This window comes from Protopterus annectens, chromosome 11.part0 (assembly GCF_019279795.1).
Source record: "Protopterus annectens isolate FY-2018-M chromosome 11.part0, PAN1.0, whole genome shotgun sequence".
Classification (NCBI taxonomy): domain Eukaryota; kingdom Metazoa; phylum Chordata; order Ceratodontiformes; family Protopteridae; genus Protopterus; species Protopterus annectens.
Window position 1 is genome coordinate 439,909,606 of NC_056745.1, and position 26,409 is coordinate 439,936,014.

At 42.0% G+C, this 26,409-nt stretch overlaps 1 protein-coding gene across 3 annotated transcripts in view; it reads left to right on the forward strand.

Moving 5' to 3' along the window:
* The window catches only part of TRIM24 (tripartite motif containing 24), a 1,966,170-nt gene that overhangs the window by 1,351,209 nt on the left and 588,552 nt on the right, over window positions 1-26,409 (forward strand). For all 3 annotated transcript variants that reach the window (XM_044087935.1, XM_044087936.1, XM_044087937.1), the window contains exon 11: window positions 13,012-13,194. In XM_044087935.1, coding sequence (XP_043943870.1) covers window positions 13,012-13,194 — 183 coding nt within the window. The remainder of the gene's footprint in view (window positions 1-13,011; window positions 13,195-26,409) is intronic.

The following is a 26,409-nucleotide window of genomic DNA, read 5'->3' on the forward strand; positions in this document are numbered from 1 at the left end:
ACAAATGCAATAAATACATTTTCAAAGTAATTTTTTTTTTGTGGATTATCTCACTTTTTTCATCTCTTTAAGATACCAGCTATATCTGGAAGTTTGTTGGTCTTTTCTCCACTTTTTTCCCCTTGTCTTCTTGAACCTTCATCTGTTCAGTGCCTTGGATATAGAAAAAATGTGATTTTCTTTTATTAAAAAGAAATTTGACTGACTGCTATGATCTCCCAATTTCTGAACTGACCTCCAGAGTTTTATTCGAACATCTTCATGAGCGTAATTACACCCAGTCTGATTTACCAATGTTCAGTATAAAGGAAACTGTGCTCATTTCACTACTCCATTCTTTCTTTGTTGTTCAAGCACAGGGTAGTCCACATATGTTGACACCTTCCAGGTGACTTCCAGAGTGACAAATAAGTACCCAGCATGATTAATTTTTTTCTGTCTTAAGTGAGTTAAGTAGGATTAAAATTTACCAGTTGTGATGCACTGAATTGGTTTGTTTGAAATTCTGAGGTCCGTTTGGACCAGGTATCTCAAATTCACGACCCTCAAGCAAAGTTGCCTCAAACCAAAATAATTTGGTTGTGGGAAGCTGGTATATTACATTTATAAACATCACTAACTTTGACTGTTTTGGAGATTGTGGCCTTCAACTGAGTCTGCTTGTCCTGATGCAGTTCTTATGATGATCTGAGTTTCAGACCCCTTACTTTGGACAATCCTATATTTCCTCCTGTAAGTTTTTTTTTTTTTACTTGAGCCTGAACCAGTTTATTCATAAAAAAAAAAAAAAAAAAAAGACCCCATTGAAGAAACCTGTACCACAGGCACTTTTGTTTTCAGTTTGCACCTTTGTTAAACATCATTTGAACTGCATCTCTGGATTCTGGCCTACTTTGATACTTCAGTTTTCTTACCCTTTGATCGTTTTGCTCTTCTCTGGGGTCCTTCTTCCCTGGTAGATTTTATTGCTTGGAGTTTAACTTGACAGTAAACCCACTAAAAAGGTTTTGCATTGTTGGATATAACAAATGATCTGAAGTAGGAGATTCATTTGTCTGCAACCTGTGGGTTATGGATCCGATATCGGATCCGAACCGGCATGGTTTTCCAGCTATGGATCCGAGCTCTCAGCTCCTCCCCTCACCCGTAATGCCCTGCTCTCCCTACATGACCTCAGATCTAGTTTGCCGCGCTGGTGACCAGACTGGATTTTAGAGCTCTTCAGCTAAGTGTATTTTCTTGTATTTACAAGCGTTAAAATTTAAAGTTTTAGTCAGTTTTGTGTGGAAGTGTTAGGTTCCCTATCTTTTAAGTTTAAAATTTAAAGTTTTTTGATAACTTTTATAACTTTTATTTATCCCTCCCCTCGCTGGTGCGTAGTGTGTGTTTGTGCCTGTGTTTTGTGGCTAGTTAGCACTTATTATTTATAAAAAAAAAAAAAAAAAAAAAAAACTTAGAATGTCTGAAGCCCCTAAGGCTTTCTTTCGAGATGCTCAAGTGTGGCCATAAGCTTTCTCCTGCTGATGGCCACACTCGGTGCGTTCGATGCCTTGGGGTTGAACACCTCACTTCTGGATGTTCCATTTGTGCAGGGTTCAACCCCAGGGCATTGAAGGAGGCAGAGGTCGAAGCTGGTCCTGGCGGGACTTCTGCCCCCGGACACGGCTTCGGCTACCGCTCCTTCAGGGGGTACCGTGTCCTCGGTTCCCTCCTCTCCTGCTCCCCCTCCTCCACCTGGGACTCAACCTCCCTCTAGTGGTTTGGAGGAGAGGGAAGCAAGAAAAAAGGACCGGAGAGAGATGCACCATAAGCGGCGGGCCGAGACCTCTGTTTCGGCCCCGCCTGCCAAGCTGGCTTCTCCTCCGGCCTCCTTGTCTGCTGTCTCTCCCCCTCCTCGGCTCCGGTCCCCAGTATGCTTCTCACCGGGACCTGAGGAGGAGGAGACCCGATCTCCGTCGAGGCTATCGAGGAGGCACTCAAGGCCTACCTCGGTAGCCTCGTCGAGATCTACATATAGTTTATCTGACGCTGTTCTGGACCGGATGATGAGAAGGTTCATCCAGGCCCAAATGCAGATGGGAGTGCTCCTGCCTCCCCCCCCCCCCCTGGGGGGGAGCTCGACCCCTTTTTTCAAACCTATAGCTCCTTCTCCGACCCGCTACCCGGGTTCGGAGCGATTGGAGCGAGCAGCTTCGGAGCCGGGGGTGGGTCGGCGCCGATAGTACTAGGTACTTCGGATCCGACCCTGCCCTCGAGTGCTTCGGATCCGACCTCTCGGAGCCTGGATCCGAGCTTCGGATCCGGGGGGATTAGTGTTCCTTCGGCGCCGTCGGTGTCGGAGCGCACTGCCCCCTCGGATCCGAATGCCTCGGCGCCGGCTCCGATCCACTCTTCGGATCCGAGGGGGAGCTGATTGTCGGATCCTTTGGTCGAGGTTGGCTCCCCCTCGGCTTTTGATGTAGTGGAGAGGGCCCTGTTGAGGGTTTCCGGACCCCCGGCACTTGCTTCGGCTCTGTCCCGCGCTCCATCTGCACTGGGTCAGGCTTCCACCATCCGGCCACTGGGACAGCCCGCTCCATTGCCCCAAGCTGTTCCATTGGAACAGGACACAGCTTGCGAGGGTTCCTCGGACAGTCCCCCTGAGGATGCACCTCGCAAGCATACGTGTAAAAGGAGGCACATAGACTCCCCTGAGTCTCTCACAGAAGACACGGATTTGGAGGAAGGGGAAGGCTCCCTAAGATCACCCCCCGAGGATGTCTCCTTTGGAGACATCATGCAAATGCTTCGCATAAGGGGGGGTGGTCTGCCCCCAAGTCTTCCTCAGACGAGTCCGTGTTCTTGGAGGCATTTGAAGCGGGCCCGTCTACCTCTTGGGTGTCCCCTCTTGCCGACCCCCTGGTGGACCTAATTACCACCAGGGCGTGGAAGGAACCGGACACCGTGGAGCCAATCCCCAAAAGGCCAGACCGCATCCTTAGTCCCCCTGCAGACTGTGCCCACTGGAGCAAGGGGCCTCCGGTAGATGCCATGTTGACGGCTGCAGCCACCAAGAGGGAACTTGCCCAGGAGAGTCCCTCAGTCCATCCTCTGAGCAAGGAGTCTCGGATGATGGACCGCTTGGGGAAGCGAATGTTTAGTTCAGCGACCTTTTCAGTGAGGGCGCTAAACTACTTGGCACATGTGATCAGGATGCAGCGCGATCTTATCAAGGAATACGCTGCATCCCCCCCAGAGTCCATGTCGGAGGAGGACAAACTGTTGCACTCCACCCGTATGGCCACTCTCAGGTCCGTGACTAATACCTCTATGCGGTTACTGAGCCGCTAGAGCTGCAGGGGTAGGCCTAGTTACTAGATGTCAGGCCTGGCTCCGACATTGCGATTTCACGGAGCCCTTCAAGGCGTCATTCGCGAACGCTCCCTTCGATGGTTCTGCCCTTTTTGACAAAACTGTTCGCGATTCTTTGACCCAGAGCGAGAAGGACGGGAAGACGCTGTCTGCCGTCGGAATCCGCTTCTCTGTGCCCCAGAGGTCCTATTCTAGGAACCAAAAGGGCCAAAAGAAGATGTGGTTCTGGAAGTCGCAGCAGTCCCAACCCGCTCCAGACAACCAGTCCTTCCGTGGCAGAGGAGGACAGGGAGGACGCCGCCCCAGGGGCAGAGGGGCTCCTAGGAACTTCAGGTCCAGAGAACCTTTCTCTGAACAGCCCGCGCAGCAGCCCTGAAGGGTTGCCCGGCTGCTCCACTCTGGAGGCAGTCGGGGGACGTTTTTCGGAGCACCTAGCGGCATGGGAGTCCATAACATCAGACCGCTGGGTCCTCCGCATCATATCCAGAGGATACCTCATTCCATTTCATCACATCCCAAAATTGAAGTCCCTCCCTGACGTTCCACCCGGTCAGTGGGAGGCCGCTTTGGCAGAAATTGGCCATCTGCTGAAGAAGAGAGCCATCCAGCCCGTCCCCCCAGACCAGATCGGATCAGGGTTCTACTCCAGGTTCTTTTTAGTGCCAAAAAAGACGGGGACCTAAGACCAATATTAGACCTGTCACTCTTAAACCTGGCAGTTCCCAAGGAGAAGTTCCGAATGGTTACCTTGCAGTCCATTCTCCCCCTTCTGGGAGAAAATCACTGGATGTGCTCTGTAGACCTCAAGGATGCGTACTACCACATTCTAATGGACAGACGCTCCAGGAGGTTTCTTCGCTTCCGGCTGGGAGCCAGTCACTACCAATTCAGGGTCCTTCCCTTTGGTCTCACCACAGCCCCCAGGGTGTTCACCAAAGTATTAGCAGTGGTAGCGGCCCACCTGAGGCTTCAGGGGGTACAGGTCTTCCCATACCTGGACGACTGGCTCCTCACCGCCCCAACAAGGCATCTACTGTTATTGGCGTGAGATTCCTTTCTCCATCTAGCTCCCTGCCTGGGCATCACAATAAATGCAGAAAAGTCCAACCTAGCCCCTACGCAATTCATAGACTTTATAGGTGCCAGGTTAGACACGAGACAGTTAAGAGCCTTCCTCACTGCGGACAGAGTTCAGAATCTGCAGCTCCAGTTTCGGGCCATCCTCCACTCCAGCTCAGTTCCAACGGAGTTGGTCCTGAGGGCTCTAGGGTCCATGGCAGCAGCGATAGCTCTTCCTCTCGCCAGGTTCAATATGCGGGTCCTTCAATGGACACTCCTAGTTCAGTGGTCTTATCTTGCTCTTCCTATGCATCATCCCATTGCGATCAGCAAGGCTTGCAAGCGGTCCCTCCTGTGGTGGCTCCACTCACAAGATCTCCACGGAGGCCGTCCCTTTTGTGCTTCTCCCCCTCTCGCCACGGTGACCATGGACACCTCCCGCCTCGGGTGGGGGGGGCATTTTGCAGGCCAGACGGTCCAAAGCACGTGGAACGATTCAGAGACCTTACTGCATATCAATGTTCTAGAGATGAGAGCAGTGCTCTTAGCGTTGCAAGCACTACAGACCTTTCTTCCCTTGGAAACTATTGCAATTCAGTCGGACAACATGTCTGTCGTCTGGTACATCAACAAACAGGGGGGAACCAGGTCTTACCCTCTTTGTCGAGAAGCCATGAGAGTGTGAGAATGGGCAATCTCCACCAACCGCTTTCTCATCGCAACGCATATTCCGGGTCGGTCCAGCATCCTTGCGGACAAACTCAGTCGCACCATTTTCTCCCCTTACGAGTGGTCTCTCAATGCTCAAGTAGCGAAATGCATCTTCGCACGGTGGGGAACTCCTTGTTGCGATCTTTTTGCGTCTCCCTCAAACACCAAGTGCGACAGTTTTTTCGCTCTAATCCCTCCTCCCGGAGATACCCCAAGAGACGCTCTGGTGCATGCTTGGCCCCCCGGTCTTCTTTACGCTTACCCCCCTTTGCCTCTGATGCTCCAAGTTCTTCAGAAAGCCTCTCGGTTGGGGTGCAGAATGATTCTCATTGCCCCATTCTGGCCTCGACAGATCTGGTTCCCTTTCCTAAGGTCTCACTCAGTGAATCCACCTTGGATTCTAGATCCCATTCCAGATCTGATATCTCACCCGTCCCATCTATCAACCCCGAATCTGGACAACCTGAAGCTAACTGCTTGGCTGCTCCAGTTCCACTCCTAATCAGGACTCCCGGTATTTCGTCTCCAGTTAAGGCCATCCTGGTAGCAGCTCATAAACCATCTACTAGGAAAGTTTACCGCAGCAAGTGGAAACTGTTCTCCATTTGGGCGGAGCGGCAAGGTCTAGACCCCTTCACAGTTCCCCTTCCTCTGGTGCTTGACTTCCTAACCACTCTTTTTAATGATGGTGCCAGCAGTTCCACGGTCAAAGTGCAACTTGCGGCAATTTCTCACTATCATATTGGTCATGACTCCAGTCCACTGATGTCTGCCAAATTGTGTAAGATCTTCCTAAAAGGTACTTTTCTCCTTAGACCCCCTGTAAAGCAAGTGGTTCCTCCTTGGGACCTTTCTTTGGTTCTTCAGGCCTTGACCGCTCCCCCCTTCGAACCTGCGGCCACGGTAGATCTGAAATTTTTATCTTTCAAGACGGCCTTTTTAGTAGCCATTACCTCGGCCAAGAGAGTTTCAGAACTTCAAGCCTTATCCATCAAGCCTCCTTACTTGGTCTTTCATCCGGACCGTGTATACCTCAGGACCAACCCGTCCTTTCTTCCTAAGGTAGCTTCTGAAGCAAATATTAATCAATCCATTAACCTCCCTGATGTTCTTCATCTCACATTGCTGCAGTCCTTACACTTGGGTAGTCCGCTGTCCTCGGTCGGCCCGAATATCAAAGTATAAGGCTGACGTCGGTCAAGGCGCACTTGACTGACATCAGGACGTCAGGGTACAAATGCGCATGACCGACGTCATATCCTCAGTCTTTTTTGCCGCATGGTCCGATGCAGAAGCAGCATTGCAAGTGCCGGTTGGCGTTCTGAAATTTTTCGGTTTCGGAGTTTCAGACAGAGTCAAAGTTGGCTAAGTACCCCGTTGGGGAATATTTTAGTTTTTTCTTGCCTCAGTGGTTTACCGGATGTCAGAAAAAGTGAATAATTGCATTTCTTGTGGGAAACAGATACCGCATAGAGACTATCATACTTTGTATATTCCTTGTTTAGGGCCTGAGCACGACGTTGTTGGGTGTCGCTCTTGTGCTAGATTCAATAAGCGCACTATAAAGAGAAGGTTAGATTGTGCCAGGTTAGTCTTCGGGAAGCGGTGCAATTATAAAATGCCGTCGGATGCTCCGATGCCCGCTTCTTCGAAGAAGCGCAAGGACAAAGCAGTTAAGCCTAGGCTTGAAGAACCGTCCGTACCGGACGCCGGTTCTTTAGAGGTGTCGGTGGAGCCGGTGGTTCCACCGGAGGTTTCTTTGGGATCGCAGGGAGAGACTTTGTTATTGCAGGATGTGGCCTCTCAGGAGGCAGGTCAGGCTGAAGGGGCTTCTCAGGTTACTATACTCCCCTCCCTTCCTAGGGTGGTTAGGCCCTCTCCTTCTGTTTCCAAGGCTTCTCCCAGAGGCAGGCCAGGTTTAGCTTCAGTTGGTGTCACCCCTAGTTCTTCAGGAACTGTGCCCAAGAAGCATATGCTTAAAATGGCAGAAGATTTGATTACTTTGATTAGGGGTTCTTTGCCCCCTCCTGATAAGAGACCTAGGGTGGAGCCTGAGCTAGGGAGCTTTGAGCAGGCTTTGGATGTTTCAGAGTCTTCGGCTGAAGACTTGCAGGAGTATTCTCCTTATTCTGATTCTGATGTGGGTGATTCTACTTCTTCTGCTTCTCCTCCTGAGGATTTTTGTTTTTCAGAAACTCTTCATTCTATGAGGGAGCATTTTAAGTGGGAAGGTCAGGACTTCTCTGATTCCAGGAAAAGGCTTAGGGAATTTTTGTTTTTACCCCAGCATAGGCCTTTGGCTATACCTCCTGTTTTGGATGTGGTGGAAGATGTTTTTTCAGAGGCTTCTCTTAATCCTGATTCTTTGCCTCCTGCTCCTGTTAAACCGGATAGGTATTACAGGGTGCCTGAAGCTCATAAGTATCTTTTTAAGAGTCCTAGGGCAGACCCAGAAACTGTTAGTCAGGGGCCTAAAGGTGTTAAAGCTTCTGTTGTAAAGAATCCGGTTCCTACAGATAAAGAAGCCAGGGCTTTGGATAGATGGGGAAAGAAAGTTTATACTTCTTCCACTCTAGCTATGAGGGCTTTGAATTGCCAGTTCCACATGTTGAAATACCAAAACTATCTCCTTTCACAATTGAAGTCTAAGGTTGATGCTCTGGCGGAAGGTATTGATTGTAAAGAGTTACAAGATTTAGTACATGTTTCTGAGCAGGTGGGTAAGCATTCTTTGCAATGTGGTTTTGATGCTGTACAGGCCTCGTCTAGGGTGGCTGCCACTGGGTCAGTTCTTCGCAGGCACGCCTGGCTGAGGGATCAGAATTTATCTGACCATGTTAAAACAAGGATTTTAGATGCTCCTTTACAATCTGATGTGTTGTTTGGTTCTCCTGTTGAGGCAGTTTTAAAGAAAATGGAAGACAAGGCTAAGTCTATGCAGACTGTTAAGGATTTTTTGCAGGTTCAGCCTCCAAAGTTTAGTAGAAATTGGCCTACTAAGGGGTGGACTTATCCTTCTTATGATTCCCAGTCTAGGGGTAGATCTAGACGTGGTAGGGGCAGAGCTCAGGGCTCTTTCAGGCCTAGGACAGGGAGTTCTCCTGCACAGTCTTCGGGTGAGGGCAGGGGTCAGTCCTTTCGTAAACAGACCCAATGACCTACCTTTTCAGCTGCCAGAGCCTTCTCGTCTGGCAGCACCTTTGGGAGGAAGGTTGGCACTTTTCAAAGAAAATTGGAGTTTAATTACCCAAGACAGATGGGTATTGGATATCATACACCACGGTTACAGGTTTTATTTCCATACCTTGCCTCCTTTCAAAGGCATGCCAGACGTTCCTCCTCAACAAAGAATAGAGGCTCACAAGCAGATTTCTATGTTACTCCAAATAGGGGCCATTCAGCCGGTCCCTATGCCAGAAGTGGGCCTAGGATTTTATTCTCGCCTGTTCCTAGTACCAAAGAAAGGGAACACGTGGAGACCAATTTTGGACTTATCTATCCTCAACACTTACCTGGACATTCCCAAGTTCAAAATGTTGACGTTACAGCAGCTTTTACCTCTGCTGGGCAAAGATCATTGGATGGTGACTTTGGATCTCAAGGAGGCTTATCTTCATGTTCCTATCAGACTGAGTTGCAGGAAATATCTGCGTTTTCGAGCTGGGACTTCTCATTATCAGTTCTCTGCATTGCCCTTTGGCTTATCTACTGCGCCCAGAGTGTTCACGAAAGTTCTGGCTCCGGTGATAGCTTTCCTCAGGTTAAAAGGAATACAGATCTATCCTTATTTGGACGATTGCCTGATTCTGGCTCAAGGAAGGGACGAGCTTCTTCTTCATTTGGATTATGTGATAGCAGTGCTAAGATGCCTGGGGTATTCTGTGAACGAAATAAAGTCCAGTCTAGTACCCTCTCAAGACATGTGCTTTCTGGGTGTGAGACTGAATACAGCATCCCAGATGGCCCAGATGGCCTTTTTGACCCCGGACAAACAAAAGAATCTTTCCCTTTACTTTCATCAGTTGTCTCATCAGTCCAGGCTGACTGCAAGGACAGTCCTTCACTGGGGTTCATGGCATCTTGTATTCTGGTGCTTCCCAATGCCAAACTGCATATGAGGAAGCTACAATGGTATCTCAAAAATGTATGGACACAGCACTGCCACGATTTGGACACTGTCATTCAAATAATACCTTGCATTCAAAAGGAATTGTTGTGGTGGGCTCAGGAATGTCACCTAAACAAGGGACTCTCTGTGACCCGGCCAGAGGCGAGTCAGATTCTAACGACAGATGCCTCAGACAAAGCTTGGGGAGCTCATCTGAATGGAAAGTGGATACAAGACAAGTGGCCTGCCAGACTACAACATCTACATATCAACTTGAAAGAGATGTTAGCAGTCCAGTTTGCATTAATAGCTTTCAGGGATTTACTTCTTCCAGGGCAGGTGTTGATTCTAACAGACAACACAACTGTCATGTGGTACATCAACAAGCAAGGCGGAACACATTCTTATCCTCTATGCAGGCAAGCAATGATTTTGTGGGAGACTGCTCTCAGTTTACAGCTAAATCTTCAGGCAAGGTTTCTGCCGGAGCACAGAACTCCTTAGCAGATGTGTTGAGCAGACAAATTATGGATCCCCACGAGTGGAAATTGGATCCTCATGTATTTCAGAAATTGACAGTGTCATGGGGAACTCCAGACATAGATCTGTTCGCTTCTCCACTAAACCACCAGCTGCCAAAGTTTTGCACAAAAGGTTTCATCCCACAGCTTGGAAAGTGGATGCTCTTTCTTTCAGTTGGAGCAATCTTCATGTGTATGCCTTTCCGCCTCTGCCTCTCCTCCCAAAGGTACTACTGAAGGCCAGACAAGACAAGCCAAGGATGATTTTGATAGCTCCAGATTGGCCTCGACAGCATTGGTACCCATTACTGAGAAGCCTGGTACGGAAGCCTCCATGGCCTTTGCCTTCGATTCCACACCTGTTGTCTCAGGAGGACAGTCATTTGCTCAATGTCAAGCTTCACTCTCTGCACCTAACAGCCTGGCATATTCTGTTTTGAACCATAGTGGGCCTCCACTTCCACAGCAAGTTTTGAATGTTATTTTGGAAGCTAGAAGGCCTAGTACACGGAAAGTGTACGCAGATAAATGGAAGAGATTTTTATTTTGGAGTGCAGCAAAGGATTTTGATGTTTCTGAGCCTAATTTAAGTGTGGCTCTTCAATATCTCACTGAGTTACTGGACAAAGGTTTGTCCTTCTCTTCTATTAAGGTTCATGCTGCAGCAATTTCGGCTCACTATGATTGTGACCCACCATTGTTTTCTCATCCTTTGTTCAAGCAATTTCTTAGAGGGGCAAAGAATATAAGACCCCCACGAAGAGCTCCTACTCCTGCTTGGGATCTCAATTTTGTGTTGGAGAAACTCACTCTACAACCTTTTGAGCCAGCAGCTACTACTGAGTTAAAGTTTTTATCATGGAAGACTGCTTTTTTGTTGGCTATTACCTCTGCAAGAAGGGTTTCTGAGTTGCAGGCCCTTATGGCAGTTGAGCCTTTCTTAATTTTCCATAAGGATAGGGTATCTTTACGTACTAATCCTTCCTTTATGCCTAAAGTAGTTTCTAGTGTGGCTTTAAACCAAACTATTCATTTGCCTACTTTTTATGCAAATCCCCAAAATAAAGGGGAAAAGATTTTGCACACTTTAGATGTACACAGGCAGTTGCGATATTATTTGGACAGAACTAAGGGGTTCAGGCAGTCTCAGCAGTTATTCGTTTCTTTTGCTTTGAGTTCTCAGGGCAAGCCTGTGTCAAAACAAACTATTTCTAAGTGGATTGGGTTTTGCATTGCTTTCTGTTATTCCCATCATGGCAAGGAGATTCCAGCTGGGATTAGGCCTCATTCCACTAGGGCTACTGCCACTTCGACAGCTTTTTTGAGGGGAGTGGCAACTAAGGATATTTTGGAGGCAGCTACTTGGAGTTCAGTGCATACTTTCTCTAGGCATTATCACCTACCACTTTACTCTAAATCCAGGGCTGGTTTTGCCACTGCTGTTTTGCAGGGCATTTTGGCAGCTCCTGCTTCCTTATAGTTTGGCCATCCTCCCTTACCTCTGCTTTGGGATTCTACCCAAGTGTAAGGACTGCAGCAATGTGAGATGAAGAACATAGTACAGTTTTGTACCTACCATAAATGTAGATGTTCGAATATCCACATTGCTGCAGTCCAATTTACCCTCCCTCCTTCCCCTCTGTAGTTAGAGGCGGTTGTGTGGGTTGGGTTGTCAATATTGTATATATTGTATATATTGTACATATTTTAGTGCTAGGATGGTTGGTTGTTTGTTTGCTGTCTTTTGGTTTTGACCTTTATTTTTAGGGTCTTCTGACATCTGGGGCAAGAAAAGACTGAGGATATGACGTCGGTCATGTGCATTTGTACCCTGACGTCCTGATGTCAGTCAAGTGCGCCTTGACCGACGTCAGCCTTATACTTTGATATTCGGGCCGACCGAGGACAGCGGACTACCCAAGTGTAAGGACTGCAGCAATGTGGATCTTCGAACATCTACATTTATGGTAGGTACAAAACTGTACTTTTTCTTTCCTAAATATCAAAACAAAGGTGAATACAAGCTACATTCCTTAGATGTTCACAGGCAACTTCGATTTTATCTGAACAGGACAGCTGTCATAGGCAATCCGACCAGTTGTTTATTTCCTTTGCTAAATTCAATTTGGGTAAACCAATTTCCAAAGTCTCCTTATCATGCTGGATTTCGCAGTGCATCTTATTGGCTTATCAAGCTTCTGGGAGGCCCTTTTGAGGGAGTACATGCCCATTCAACCCGGTCAGTCTCTACTTCAGCGGCCTTTAAAGCTAGGATTCCTCTGGATGATATTTGTTCAGCAGCCACTTGGGCTTCATCTCATACCTTTATTTCCCACTACAAGTTGGATATTACATCTAGAGGTAGAGCATCCTTTGGCTCCGCGGTGCTCCGGAATATCCTTCCATGACGACCGCCCAAGATTCAGGTAGCTGGGGACTCTGTCCCACAGGTTGTAGACAAATGAATCTCTTACTTCAGATTTAGAAGTTATGTACTCACCATAACGTTCCATCTGAGTAGGTGTATTCATTTGTCTGCAACCATCCCGCCCTCCTATCCCCCTGGCCTTGTCAGTTTCCTGCATATTACGTGTTACCCTTTCTAGGGTATTTTCATTGATGGCAAACTCGATCTGAGGTCATGTAGGGAGAGCAGGGCATTATGGGTGAGGGGAGGAGCTGAGAGCTCGGATCCATAGCTGGAAAACCATGCCGGTTCGGATCCGATATCGGATCCATAACCCACAGGTTGCAGACAAATGAATACACCTACTCAGATAGAACGTTATGGTGAGTACATAACTTCTAATTTACTATACAAGGGGAGCCCGCTAATGGTTTCCTACTGTCACCTTTAATTTTTTCAGTTCATCTGTGGTTGTTGGCGTTCCATCAAGTCAGGCAAATATGCATACTTGTATGTTACTGGTTGGTAATTTAAATGGATTTTCTTTTTTGCAACAGATGTGCTCATTCCGTGGTTGAGAGTGATCTAGTTGCCTCCGAAGCTAGGTGTGTCATTCATAATTTGCCCCAGTTGCTTTCTCTTGCCAGAGGTGTACTACTCAATGTTTGGGGGAATGAACTGTTAGGGTTAAAAGCTAAGCATAACTATCTTCACCCCCCCTCCCAAAAAAAAAAAAATCAAAGTGAAACAGAGATCAGCTGATATGGGGCAGTATTTATCTGTTATGTCTATAGATTTTTTGAAAATGTGTGGTTATATGATTTTTCATTTACCCTTTTGTATGTTTTTGCTAGTGGCAGACTTGTAGTGAGCCAGTATTATCTAGTCCACCGGCAAGCAGCAGCAACACAGCATCGTTATCTAGTCCCACTATCACTAGTGCTGTTGGAAATGATGGGAAGAACTCTGCTTGCTTGACAGATTTAATTTCTGCAGGAATTACACCTGAAAAACTACCTCCTTTCTCAGATGCAGAGGTAATTATTTTTTTTATTGATGAGCTGTGGTTCTTGTGAGAACAAGTTTTTGTACAGAATGTGTTTTAGTGTAGTCTAAGTTGATGTTTTGTTTTCAGTTACTACATCATTTTAATCAGTCTCACAATGATGTAAATGGGTGAGAGCATGGTATATTTCATATTTAAATTTAATAGGTTTATTTAGAGGCATGTAGACTTTGCAAACTGATTGCATTAAGAGTTTCACACTTAAAAGTGAGCGCAATCAAGAGTTTTTTTTAATATATGTTACATCAGACATTTTGTTGGGTCTTTCCTGATGGAACTGTTAGGTATATACAGACAATTTAAATTTTATTTTTGTAATGTTTGAAAATTTATATTTGAAGGAAATTCTGCATTCATGTGTGTTTTTTTTTCATTCTAAGAAATCCTTATCTGCTAAAAACTGTGTTTCACATGCGTTATTTAAATTAACATATATGGTATGAGGAGAAACAATATCAGTAAGATTAAGGCTAAAAAGTGAAAGGAGCTTGCAGATTGAGGTAAAAATAAGTTTAATAGCAAAGCTTTTGAGATAAAACTCTTTCAGTGCTTAAAAGCATACTAAAACACATTTTCGTATTTACACCACATGAAGAATTCAAAGTAATACAAGCGCAGCAACAGTAAAACTATAAAAACAATTGAGTGCTTGTTTCATGGAAAAAGACGATGGGTTTTAAACTCATGGTATCATTCAGCCAAGGGGGAACATCTGCTTGAAAATAATTACTCCATCTATATTCAACATTCTCAGTTTTCAAAACAGTATTTCCTCCTCTAATACTTATTTCAATGTTTTTTATAACCCTAAATGTAAAACTATGCATTTTGTCTGAACTTGATATGTTTAGCTAAGGCATTGCTCCCCACCACCCTACGCATGTCAAATAGGTGTTGGGCTATCCATTATTTTAACATCCTGTTGGTTTTTCCAACATAAAATGACATACGTTTTTCACAGGTGGCTAAGTAAACCACATTCTTCATTTTACAAGTGGCATATGTATGAAAATAAAATGTCTTACATGTATTAGGGTGTACAAAAACATTGTTCTTATTTATATAGCGACAAAACTGGCAATCATAGCAAGGCACAGTATTTTTAGTTTTGATTATAGCATTCTTAAAGCACTTTTGTAGCCCTTTATAACAACTGTTCAATACTCACCTTTCCTAAATGCAAAACTAGGTGATGAACCTACAGTTTCTTTAACCATATCAGATGTATTTAGTATAGACCAATTTTGTCTTGTGAGTTGTTTAATCCTACTGGTATGTGAATTATATTGTGTAATATATCAAAACTTATTTCTGGAAGTACTATCTGTAATATTTAAATTCCGTGGTGGTACAGCGGTAATGTTGTTACCTCACAGCAAGAGGTTCTCCCGTTAGATTCTCGGCTTGGCTTGGGAGTGCCTTCTGTGTGGAGTCCGCATGTCCTCCCCGCGGTTGGGTAGCATTCGAAAGACATGCGTGCGTAAATGGGCGTGCCTTCGTTGAAGGTTGGGCGTCGAGCTGGCACCTCAGCGTTTCATAAAAAAAATCTACTGCCAATCATTAGTGAACCGGAGTTCCATTGTGGCGACCCCTTACCAGGAAAAAGCCAAAAGACAAACAACTATCTGTAATATTATTTACAGTCCCATTAGTTGGGCTTTCTTTTGTATCTGAAACATAAGGTCTAGCTAGGCCATCTCTTTCACTCAACACTATATTTTATTCTAATAATTTAGTACTATAAACCCTATCTTTAAACTTCTTGCGACCATCTTATCTAGCTGTTTGATACAGTCCAGTATATCTGTATTTAGCTAACTGGCTGTAAGGAACTGACTGTGCACAATGCCTTTATGTAGGTTCATAGGTGTGTACTAGGCTAATGGCCCCGGACCCTTTACAAGCCTAGCCCAAAAAAATTGCCCATGCACTGTGCCACCCAATGTTAGTTCACAGTGCCCGTATCCAGTAGAGCAACTGGAATGATCCCTGGAGTGAATTTTGTTACCCATCCACTCGTCAAGTTTTCTCTTGAAGAGGGCCAGCGAGGTGCTCTGCTTGACATGAATGGGAAGCTTATTCCAGAGTATGGGCAGTCTTTCTGAGATGAACCTGTCCCTCCAGCTGAATGAGGGGGGGTGCATAGTAGTGTTATGTAAATATCTAGCAGTTTGAACTTCTTTTCTATAGATTCTAGCACCCATTGTATTATCTTTACTATATACATTAATATTTTATTTTATTTATTTTACATTTGTTAACCAGGAAGGTCTGACTGGATATATGTCCATTTTCAGCGGAGGCCTGGGGAGAAAAGCTCCATACAGTAGAAATAAGACAGACAACATAATACACTGGGAAATTCAATAGAGAAATACAATCCAGAGAAATTCTTCATAATTACATAATGAAAACAGAATAATATTTACATAAAAAATATTGAAACCATTCCATTATAAGGGTAATTCAGGTTGTACAATGTATTTTTAGGTCATTTTTGAAGTTCTTAGGTCAAGAATCAAGAGGTGCGTATATAATTGTTACGTCTTGTACGTCTTAGATTTCACTTAATCACATGGCAGTAGAGTAGTATAGTTAGAATTAGAGACACAGTTATAAAGTGTGGGGAGTTAGTCAGGGGTAGAGCAAGGACAGAGCCATCGTGACGTGGAGTATTGAGTAAGGTATTTTTAAATTGGGTTGGAGAGGGTTGAAATATCCAAAAAATTAATGTCCAAGCTAGTGCTAGATTCAATGTATATTAAAAAGATTCTAAAGTTTCAGTATTAAAGAAATCAAACACAAACCACTTAAAAAAAAAAAAAAACTTAATTTCTAATAAAAGCACTAGTGTCAGAGAATATACCGTCATCTTCTCAGATGAAAAGTACAAGATTAGCATAAGTGTTGGCAGCAGCTGTACCCATCACCATTCCTTTCACCTTATAGTATAGGATTTTTTCATACAAAAATACATTATTACATAGTACAAGTTCCAATAGAGTACACAAAGCTTCTTCTTGAGTGCTACTCTTGTCTGAGTACATACACTGCGTCTAACAGCTTCAACTCCGTAGTCATTAGGTATGACAGTAAATAAGGAATTTACATAATAATGTCTCTTGTGTTTTTAATGTGACTTTTAAACTTCAAAGTTTTAACTGCAATTTTTTTTCCAGAAAAGTTGATATGAACCGTCACCCACACAGAGCCCAAAACATTTGGTCTCATTGGGGAGCTTAGCTAGATCTTTATATATTTTGGGAAGACTATAAATAGCAAGTATAACAGGATACATCACTTTCATATACATATACTCATCCAAGGTAATAGAGTGTGTAAGTTGCATATCATATAAATGTCACTTGCAAGTGAAAATCAACTGTTGAACAAAGCTTGTATCTACCACTTTAAATACTATCATCATTTAACAGCAGAATCCTTCTATAAATATAACATTTTATGTATTACCACTGTAGCCCCACCTTTATCTGCTTGTTTAATAATATTTTTTTTTCATTCAGTTCTTTCAAAGCTAGGTTCTTAAATTATAAAATGTATGTTGGTTTAATTGTATTAGACATTTCATACAATTGTTTTTCACACTGTGTTTTGAGAAGCACTCAGGAGGGGTATGCTGTTTTGTATAAATGAACATTTTGTGTTTAGATTTAGGTGTATCCACAGCAGTAACATTGTTTTTAAAAATAATTTTTAAGTTAAGATCTCTAACAAACATTCTTAGATCTCTAAGGGCTTCACTAATATCACCATTACAAGAAGACACAAAATTCAAGCCCCTAGATAAAACTTTATAGTTTTACTCTGACTTCTGATATGTGTAAAGATTCAAAACACCATTAATAATTTTATACTGAGTATCAGCATTCATACATTCTTACCTGGCTTTTGAGTTCATTTTTCTGGTGTTGGGATAAACAGTCTGACCTGGTTTGTTTCTTCCTTCTCTATAAACTTCTCACTGAATTGGATCTGTTTTGAAGACTAACTCTCTCTGGCAGTTGGACAGTCATTAAATAGAAGCTATAGTTATTTCCATTTCATTTGAGGAAGTTTCAGATACAGCTGGAGTAACAGAGGCACTAGAAACACATGTCACTTTGATTCAGAGCTTTCTTACTAGGAAGTATGATGACATCATGCTGAGCATTTAAAACCTCTTTTCCCATGGTCCCAGGTAGCCCAGTCACATCAAGACTATTCAGAGATGTTCTTCCTTCTTTCATCCACTTATCATCCATTCTCATCCTCTAGCTGAACCAGTGGCTGTCTTTTTGAACTCAATTCTTGGCCAATAAAAAATACAGCCATTTTTAAAGTCATTATAGTCTCTAATAAATGTTCTCTTTTCAACAGAAATTATATTGCTTTAATATTTAGACAGAGCATCCAGCATGTCCATGTAAATGCAACTAACTGTCAACAATTCAGCAGAAGAGACTTTTCTGCTTTCAAGTAGAATAATAATAGACATCAGTAGCCTCTTACTCTGAGAAATATTCATGCATTAAAATCATAGTCCTGACTTAACTTCAGGTTAAGCTCTTGCCACTTCTTTAAAAGTTCTGGATAAGTATTGCCATTAGTAGTTTTTTTTTTGTAATACGGAGACCACGAGACCGATGAAGAGTAATGCCTTAGCAACGAGAAGGACTGCATCTGGGACTATTGTTGCTGGAAACATTGCTGGGACTATTGTTGCTGGAAACATTGCGAGTGAACTGCAGAGCTTTAAAGGTATTCTAGTGTCTGTGTCTGTGTCTGTGTGTATGTGTGTCGAGAGAGTAGGACTGCATCTGGCCTGGGACTCTTATTGCTGGAAACTTTAATTTGCGAGCAAACTGCAGAGCTTTTCAGGTATTCTAGTGCGTTTGTTCCAGCTATGTTTTTATATTTTGGTCTTTACTATGGTAAACTGTGCTAAAGTAATGTTTGACATGCAGAACATTGCATGTGTCATACTTTAGCCTTAATCTGTGTGCTTGCTGATAACACTTACCTTTAACCAAGCATTCTTTTAGTATTAACCTGTAAGCAATCGCTTCAGTACATAGAGGTTTGTGGTCATACTTCATTCAGTTCTTTATGTAACTACTGTATATTTGCAGACTGGTGAAACCAAGCTTGGGCTTTTGCTTGTACTAGGAACTTGAAGGCAAATGGTGTAAAACTAATTTAACTAGTTAGAATTGAGAAAGCATTGTGGTTCTTTTCAAAGGCATTTATCTTGTTTTAGTGGTCAAACGGCAGTTACTGTGTGTGTAGACATGTACTTATTTTGTTCAGTTTCTTTGTGAAAACTACCTGGAGCTTTTCTCCTCGGGTCTCCGCTGAAAATTGTTATGGGCTTTTTCTGCTCAGTTGGACCAACCCAGTTAACAAATGTCAAATAACTAATTGTTTCCTTTGTCCCTGTTTCTGGAGACTAAATGGAATCAGAACTATGGTATTATGAATGGTTTACCAGGTGCAGTTCTGTGTTTTACATGTGCATTTTTCGCTTATGTTCTATTTTTTATTACGTGTTTTGTGTTTTGAGTTTTTCAGCAGGATAAGGCGCACCATATGGCGTAGCTTGCTTGAAATGTCATTTAAGTGTTGCTTGTGTGGTTTAATGATGATATTATAGTCTTTGTTGAAAGGAGTTTTTATTTTTGTTTTTAAACAAATTGAAGATGTTCGGTGCTTCCAATGCCATACATATCACTGGAATTATGTTGTAAAACCATTTTCATAAATGGTTTAATGTGCTACTAGAAATAGTGGAGCAATTCTTAACCTTGCATACTTTTTATTGGAAAACCACATGAGTAGCTGCATAAAGATTTGCTTTGTGTTTACCTTTTTATATTTTGGTTAGGAGTAGACCATGGCTCACAGAATAGCCAGTTTACAATATCAACCTGAGTAATAACAAAAACGTTAGTTATAACCACGTTGGAATGCAAAGGTGGTACAAAGTAGTAACATGCACAAAAACATTCTATGTATAATGGGGTTGGGAGGGTGGCCTAATGGTTAAGGTGTTTGCCTTCCAAACACAAGGTACAGGGTTATGAACCTATACCATGTTGAGATGTACATTTTTCAAGCAGAAAAGTGAAATTTGAGAAGTAGCAGGGAAAGAGTTTGGAGAAGGTTTATCCTTGGAATCTGTAGAAGTACACACACCTTTCAACCTGCAGACCTTAAAATGGGTAAAAAGGGTCTAGATAAGTAGATACAATAAGCAAGTGTGTGTCTGTCTGTCTTGCATATTCATGCACCTAATGAGCATAAAATGTAAATACCGATTAGCACTTGATTCTTCCAGTTATAGTAGAATTGTAGGATATACACAGAAAAACATAAGCTGTAAAATTAGCAGTGACAAAAGTGTTGCAAAAATACACAAGGTGCTTAGATGACAAGGCAGGGAATAAGTTATGATAAAGATGCAGAATCCAAAGAGATAGGGGAGTGAGAAAGGTAAAGGTTGTAAAGTGACAGTGAGTGAGAAAGGTAAAAGTTGTAAGATAAAAGTGAGTAAGGAGAAGGATGGCCTGTGTACATCGTAATATTTAATATTGGGACTCGTTTTGCATGGGTGGATAGTGCTACATCATACTGCTTTTGTTGTTACATACACTGCAGTGAAATTTCTTTCCACTTAAATTGCTACTAGTAACTGCTACTACTAACTGACTCTGTTATTCTGCTAGGATGCTGGGGTTTCTCCATTTAATAATGTATCTTATGTAACAGTCTCCAATAAAGTCTGCAAACATAGGTAAAAAACACACAATGAACATATTTTTAGGTGAATGACTTTTAATTTTTTGTGCAGTGATGTAAATGAGAGCTACATGACATGATCAGAAAAACAAGATAACACAAAAGTCAGAGTTATTCAAAGTATGATAGATGAAACATTTTCACAAAGTAAAACAATGGCAATACAAATATATGCAATGTTCATAATCACAAAAACATATAGTTATGCATAGTTTTTTTTTTTTGAGTAAAAAAAGAAAATGAAAAAGTTAAGCCAAAGCTCAGATTATAACGTAATCATATATTTAGTCATTAAGGTGAAACTCATGTGATGGTTAATTTGAGGTGGTTGGGAGATAAGGTGGTAATTAGCAAAAGAGAACCCAAATTGGGAGCTTTTAAAATATTACGCTGCTACTTTTGTCATACAAAATGCATACAAAGGGGATGTGAATTAACATGTAATTTTTAAGTAAAAGAACAGTGTGTATTTAATTGTAGTAGACGCCGTAATTTCACAAAAAAGGTCCAATTTTAGAAGGCACATCAAAATTTTAACCAAAGTTAGAGACTGCTATGCTTTTGAGAGTGATGCATATTATTGGGCAGACCTCTCAACTATTATAAAGGTACGTAACCAATGTTTATGGTTGATGTACCCTTTCACTTGATGTTCCTGTTTGGAAAGAACAGTCCTACACCTCTAAACCTGCAGACTTTAAAATGTGTACAGAGGCTTTTGATAAGTAGGTGCATTGGATGTGTTATGGGTTTCAATGCTGTATCAATGAATGTGAGTTTCAAGGGGAAAGAAGTTTTAATGCCAAGTCTATTTTCATTGTGAGAGAGTATTGCTTTGTTTAGCAGATGTCTGTTAGTGTTTGTACATTGTTGTGCTGCAAAATGTAAAAATAAAATCCAAATCATCGTAGAAGTAAAGCAGTATGCACACATTAGTGTTCATTGTAAATGGGGCGAAATAGCCAGGTAATGGGACATTGGAATGGCTGAAGGGGAACTCTGGTGCTATATTTTGGTTGTCTGTTCAGTTTGCGTTTGAAAGTTGGTATCCCACAATTCCATTTAAGTGGGTGGGGTTGCGTAATTATGTATGCAAATCAGATGTTAATCAGCATACAGGTTTGTACCTATTTTTCTTGGGCTTTGTCCAGATTTTTGATGTTTACAGGTTGAGAGGTATGAGTTTAGGTAAAATTCATAGTTTTACATTTAGGGTTATAAAAACCATTGAAAGCAGTATTAGAGGAGGGGATATTATGTTGAATATAGATGGATTAGTTACTTTCAAGCTGATGTGTCCCCAGGATTAAATGATACTGTGAGTTTAAAACCTGTTCATAAGAGAAGGTCTCTTTTTCCATGAAACAAGCACTCAGTTGTTTAATTATTTTATTGTTACTGTAGTTCTATTGGTTAGAATTTGTTCATGTGATGTATATGAAAATGTGTTTTAGTATGATTTTAAGCTCTGAAGAAGAGTTTTATCTAGAACGCTTTACTATTTAACTTATTTTTACATCACTCTGTGAGTTCCTTTTGCTTTTTATTCTTGGATTGTTATGTGTTTGGAACTCTATACTGGGTGTTTACCAGTCTATTTTTTTTTGTTAACTCTAGGGCTAAGGTTGTCAGTTATTAGAAATAGCTTGGTATGTAAGACTTTCATAGATTCTTTGCCCTTCCTCACCCATTATTGCATTCTCTTTTTAAGAATCTTTCATCTTGGGATATCCTGAAGTGTAAATTTTGGACAGCTGTAAATGTGTAAACAAAGTATTCTAAGTTGGACTGTCTGCCCATAGTAGGGGGTCCAGTGGTGAGCAGTTACGTCTCAAATCAAGGCTTTAAACAGGATCCCTGCTGTAAAAGAGAGAGTAACCCTTGTTTCACACCAGTGAAGTGAATGGTCACCTCTTATCATTTTCCCAGTCTTTTTCTTTGACACATCTGAAGCAGTGATAAATACTGCCCCCCCCCCCTCTAATTAATGTGACTGTTTCCTTCTGTAATGATTTCCAAGGGAAATTACTAAAAAAGCTCTTGCAGGCAGTAGTTTCCTCCTTTCTTAATCATGGTAAAAAGCTGAAAGTTTTTATTAAACACTATAGGTTTTAGCATTAGCAGATGAGATGGCTTTCTCTTGTTTGGTGGACAGGAATCCTGCTACAAACACTGGATTTCTTCTTCCCCTGATGATATGGTAAAAGACGAACTTAGTGTAGGGAGACTTGCAGGAAATGCATAAAATCCACAAAACTGGAGAAAATTAAAAAATATTTCCTCAAAGCCTGTTAGTTGCAGGCATGTGAAGCCCTTTTGGTTGTCCAGAACTTTCAATTAATCCTGTGTTTTCTATAGCTGGTAAAGAATTACTTATTTCTAACCTATCTAGGCGGCACCTTCTGCTTTCTTACTGGCCAAAAGTATTTTAATGTAGACCTTGGTTGGAGCAGCTGCTCCAGTTAAGACCCCTTATGTAACTAAAGCAGTAGTGATGACTGAAACATATAAACTACATGCAGGTTTTTAAATGTTGGATAAAACATTCCCCAGTTGGATGACAGTTTCCATTTATCTGAGGAGGGCTTATTTTGTTGGGCTATCTTGGAGCCAAATATCATTTGTCAGATGTCTAAAGACAGACCAGACACCTTTGTATTGCACAGTAGAGTAGACCCTTGGGAATAATATGTAGAACTTGTATGGATTTAGTACCATAGACCCTCTGCCATCCCTCAGTATTAAGGTCTTTCAGATTGTGTCCCTTGACCCCTGATTGGAATTTGAGTCACTGCTTCCAGCCCCCAAATGCCTGATGGGTTTTTATTTTGTACAGGAAACTAATAGCAGACTTGTGTCTTTAGAAGTAGCTAGATGATCTCAGTTTATGCCAGGCCTCAGTCTTCTCCATTATGATAGGGAGATTATAATTTTGGATGGCTTTGGCAAAAGTTCTGTACTATTGCTACCATAATCCTAGGCCATAAACTATCAAGCACACAGGTTTTCAGCACCATCAGAGCATACACAAACAGGTTGATAAATTGCCTTAGGATATTTCTGATTTTTCCATTGCATGTTATATTAACCTGAGTGGCCTAGTTTGTGTTAATAGTAGTAAAGCATACAGTTAAATATGGGTATGAGACAGTGGATGTCTGCTCCAGGGCTGCTGCTTCAGGGTCTCTGCTGAGGAAACATACTTGGCTGCTGTACTCATGATGTAAAGTTGAAGCTGATCGTGATTGGGAACGCACATAATTGACAACAAAATAAGCTTAAAAACATGATTGTGTGAAAAAACCTAACAATAATATCTGCCTAATTGGTTCATACCAGACTTGATTTCAAATAAGCTTGGATTTTTCATTGTTTAGAATAGTTGCATCCAACTTATTGCTAAACTCTTCAGCTGTAACCATGGCTTGAATCCACATTTTCTCAGTATTTAACCACTGTGATTTGAGTCGTGTCTCATGTAGTAAAAGACTTGCTTCATATTTAAACAGGAAATGTTCTTCTGCATACTCTAGATCTCATTAACACTCATGAAAGAAATCTAGGTAATGTGCACACTAAATGGTTAGACCCAATGTAAAACAGGGTTTTAAAAGCAAGTATTGCACTTCAATACCATCCCCCACTCTGCAATCATAGATAAACTTACTAAGCTGGGCATAAATCCTTTGTCACTCGATGGGTTGCCAACTGGCTTAGTGACAGAACCCAGACTGGAAAAGTAGCCGACTCCAAATCCAGCTCCAGACAAGTGGAGTACCTCAAGGTTCAGTCCCGGGACCGCTCTTGTTTGGCATCTACTTCTCTGAAGTATAGGCCAACACTAAGGGACTCTGGCTAACAAAGTTCGCAGATGACTGCAAACTGGGAGCCATTACTGAATCCCCAAATTCTGTGGATATTCTACAAAAGGGCTTTACAGAAACATATGCTTGGTGCCAGAGCCATGGGCTCAAGCTTAATGCCAAGAAATGTGTAGTTATCCCCTTTGGGAAAAACCATGTACCCATGAATTACCACATAGGTGGCAGTACCCTAAACACCGAAAGAGAACCCAAATTGGGAGCTTTTAAAATATGCTGCTACTTTTGTCATACCAAATGCATACAAAGGGGATGTGAATAAACACGTAATTTTTAAGTAAAAGAACAGTGTGTATTTAATTGTAGTAGGCGCCGTATTTTCACAAAAAAGGTTCCATTTTAGAAGGCACATCAAAATTTTAACCAAAGTTAGAGACTGCTATGCTTTTGAGAGTGATGCGTATTATTGGGCAGACCTCTCAACTATTATAAAGGTACGTAACCAATGTTTGTGGTTGATGTACCCTTTCACTTCATGTTCCTGTTTGGAAAGAACAGTCCCACACCTCTAAACCTGCAGACTTTAAAATGTGTACAGAGGCTTTTGATAAGTATGTGCATTGGACGTGGTATGGGTTTCAATGCTGTATCAATGAATGTGAGTTTCAAGGGGAGAGAAGTTTTAATGCCAAGTCTATTTTCATTGTGAGACAGTATTGCTTTGTTTAGCAGATATCTGTTAGTGTTTGTACATTGTTCTGGTGCAAAATGTAAAAATAAAATCCAAATCATCGTAGAAGTAAAGCAGTATGCACACACTGGAGTTCATGGTAAATGGGCGAAATAGCCAGGTAATGGGACATTGGAATGGCTGAAGGGGAACCCTGGTGCTATATTTTGGTTGTCTGTTCAGTTTCCGTTTGAAAGTTGGTATCCCATAATTCCATTGGAGTGGGTGGGGTTACGTAATTATGTATGCAAATCAGATGTTAATCAGCTTACAGATTTGTACCTATTTTTCATGGGCCTTGTCCAGATTTTTGATGTTTACAGGTTGAGATGTATGAGTTCAGGTAAAATTCATAGTTTTACATTTAGGGTTATAAAAACCATTGAAAGCAGTATTTGAGGAGGGGATATTATGTTGAATACTCAGAATGTTGAATATAGATGGATTAGTTACTTTCAAGCTGATGTGCCCCCAGGAATGAATGATACTGGGAGTTTAAAACCTGTTCATAAGAGAAGGTCTCTTTTTCCATGAAACAAGCACTCAGTTGTTTACTTTAGTTATTTTATTGTTACTGTAGTTCTATTGGTTTGAATTTGTTCATGTGGTGTATATGAAAATGTCTTTTAGTATGATTTTAAGCTCCGAAGAAGAGTTTTATCTAGAAAGCTTTGCTATTTAACTTATTTTTACATCACTTTGTGAGTTCCTTTTGCTTTTTATTCTGGGATTGTTGTGTGTTTGGAACTCTATACTGGGTGTTTACCAGTCTGTTTTTTTTTTTGCTAAGACTAGGGCTAAGGTTGTCAGTTATTAGAAATAGCTTGGTATGCAAGACTTTCATAGATTCTTTGCTCTTCCTTGCCCCTTATTGCACCCATTATTGCATTCTCTTTTAAGAATCTTTCATCTTGGGATATCCTTAAGTGTAAATTTTGGACAGCTGTAAATGTGTAAACAAAATATTCTAGGTTGAACTGTCTGTCCATAGCAGGGGGTCCAGCGGTGAGCAGTTACATGTCATATCAAGGCTTTAAACAGGATCCCTGCTGTAAAAGAGAGAGTAACCCTTGTTTCACACCAGTGAAGTGAATGGTCACCTCTTATCATTTCCAAGTCTTTCTTTGACACATCTGAAGCAGTGATAAATACTGCTTCCCCCCTCTAATTATTGTGACTGTTTCCTTCTGTAATGATTTCCAATGGAAATTACTAAAAAAGCTCTTGCAGGCAGTAGTTTCCTCCTTTCTTAAGCATGGTAGAAAGCTGAAAGTTTTTATTAAACACTATAGGTTTTAGCATTAGCAGATGAGATGGCTTTCTCTTGTTGGGTGGACAGGAATCCTGCTACAAACACTGGATTTCTTCTTCCCCTGATGATATGGTAAAAGGCGAACTTAGTGTAGGGAGACTTGCAGGAAATGCATAAAATCCACAAAACTGGAGAAAATTAAAAAATATTTCCTCAAAGCCTGTTAGTTGCAGGCATATTGAAGCCCTTCTGGCTGTCCAGAACTTTCAATTAATCCCGTGTTTTCTATAGCTGGTAAAGAACGACTTATTTCTAACCTATCCAGGAGGCACCTTCTGCTCTCTTACTGGCCAAAAGTATTTTAATGTAGACCTTGGTTGGAGCAGCTGCTCCAGTTAAGACCCCTTCTGTAACTAAAGCATTAGGGACGACTGAAACATAAACTACATGCAGGTTTTTAAATGTTGGATAACACATTCCCCAGTTGGATGACAGTTTCTATTTATCTGTGGAGGGCTTATTTTGTTGGGCTATCTTGGAGCCAAATATTTGTCAGATGTCTCAAGACAGACCAGACACCTTTGTATT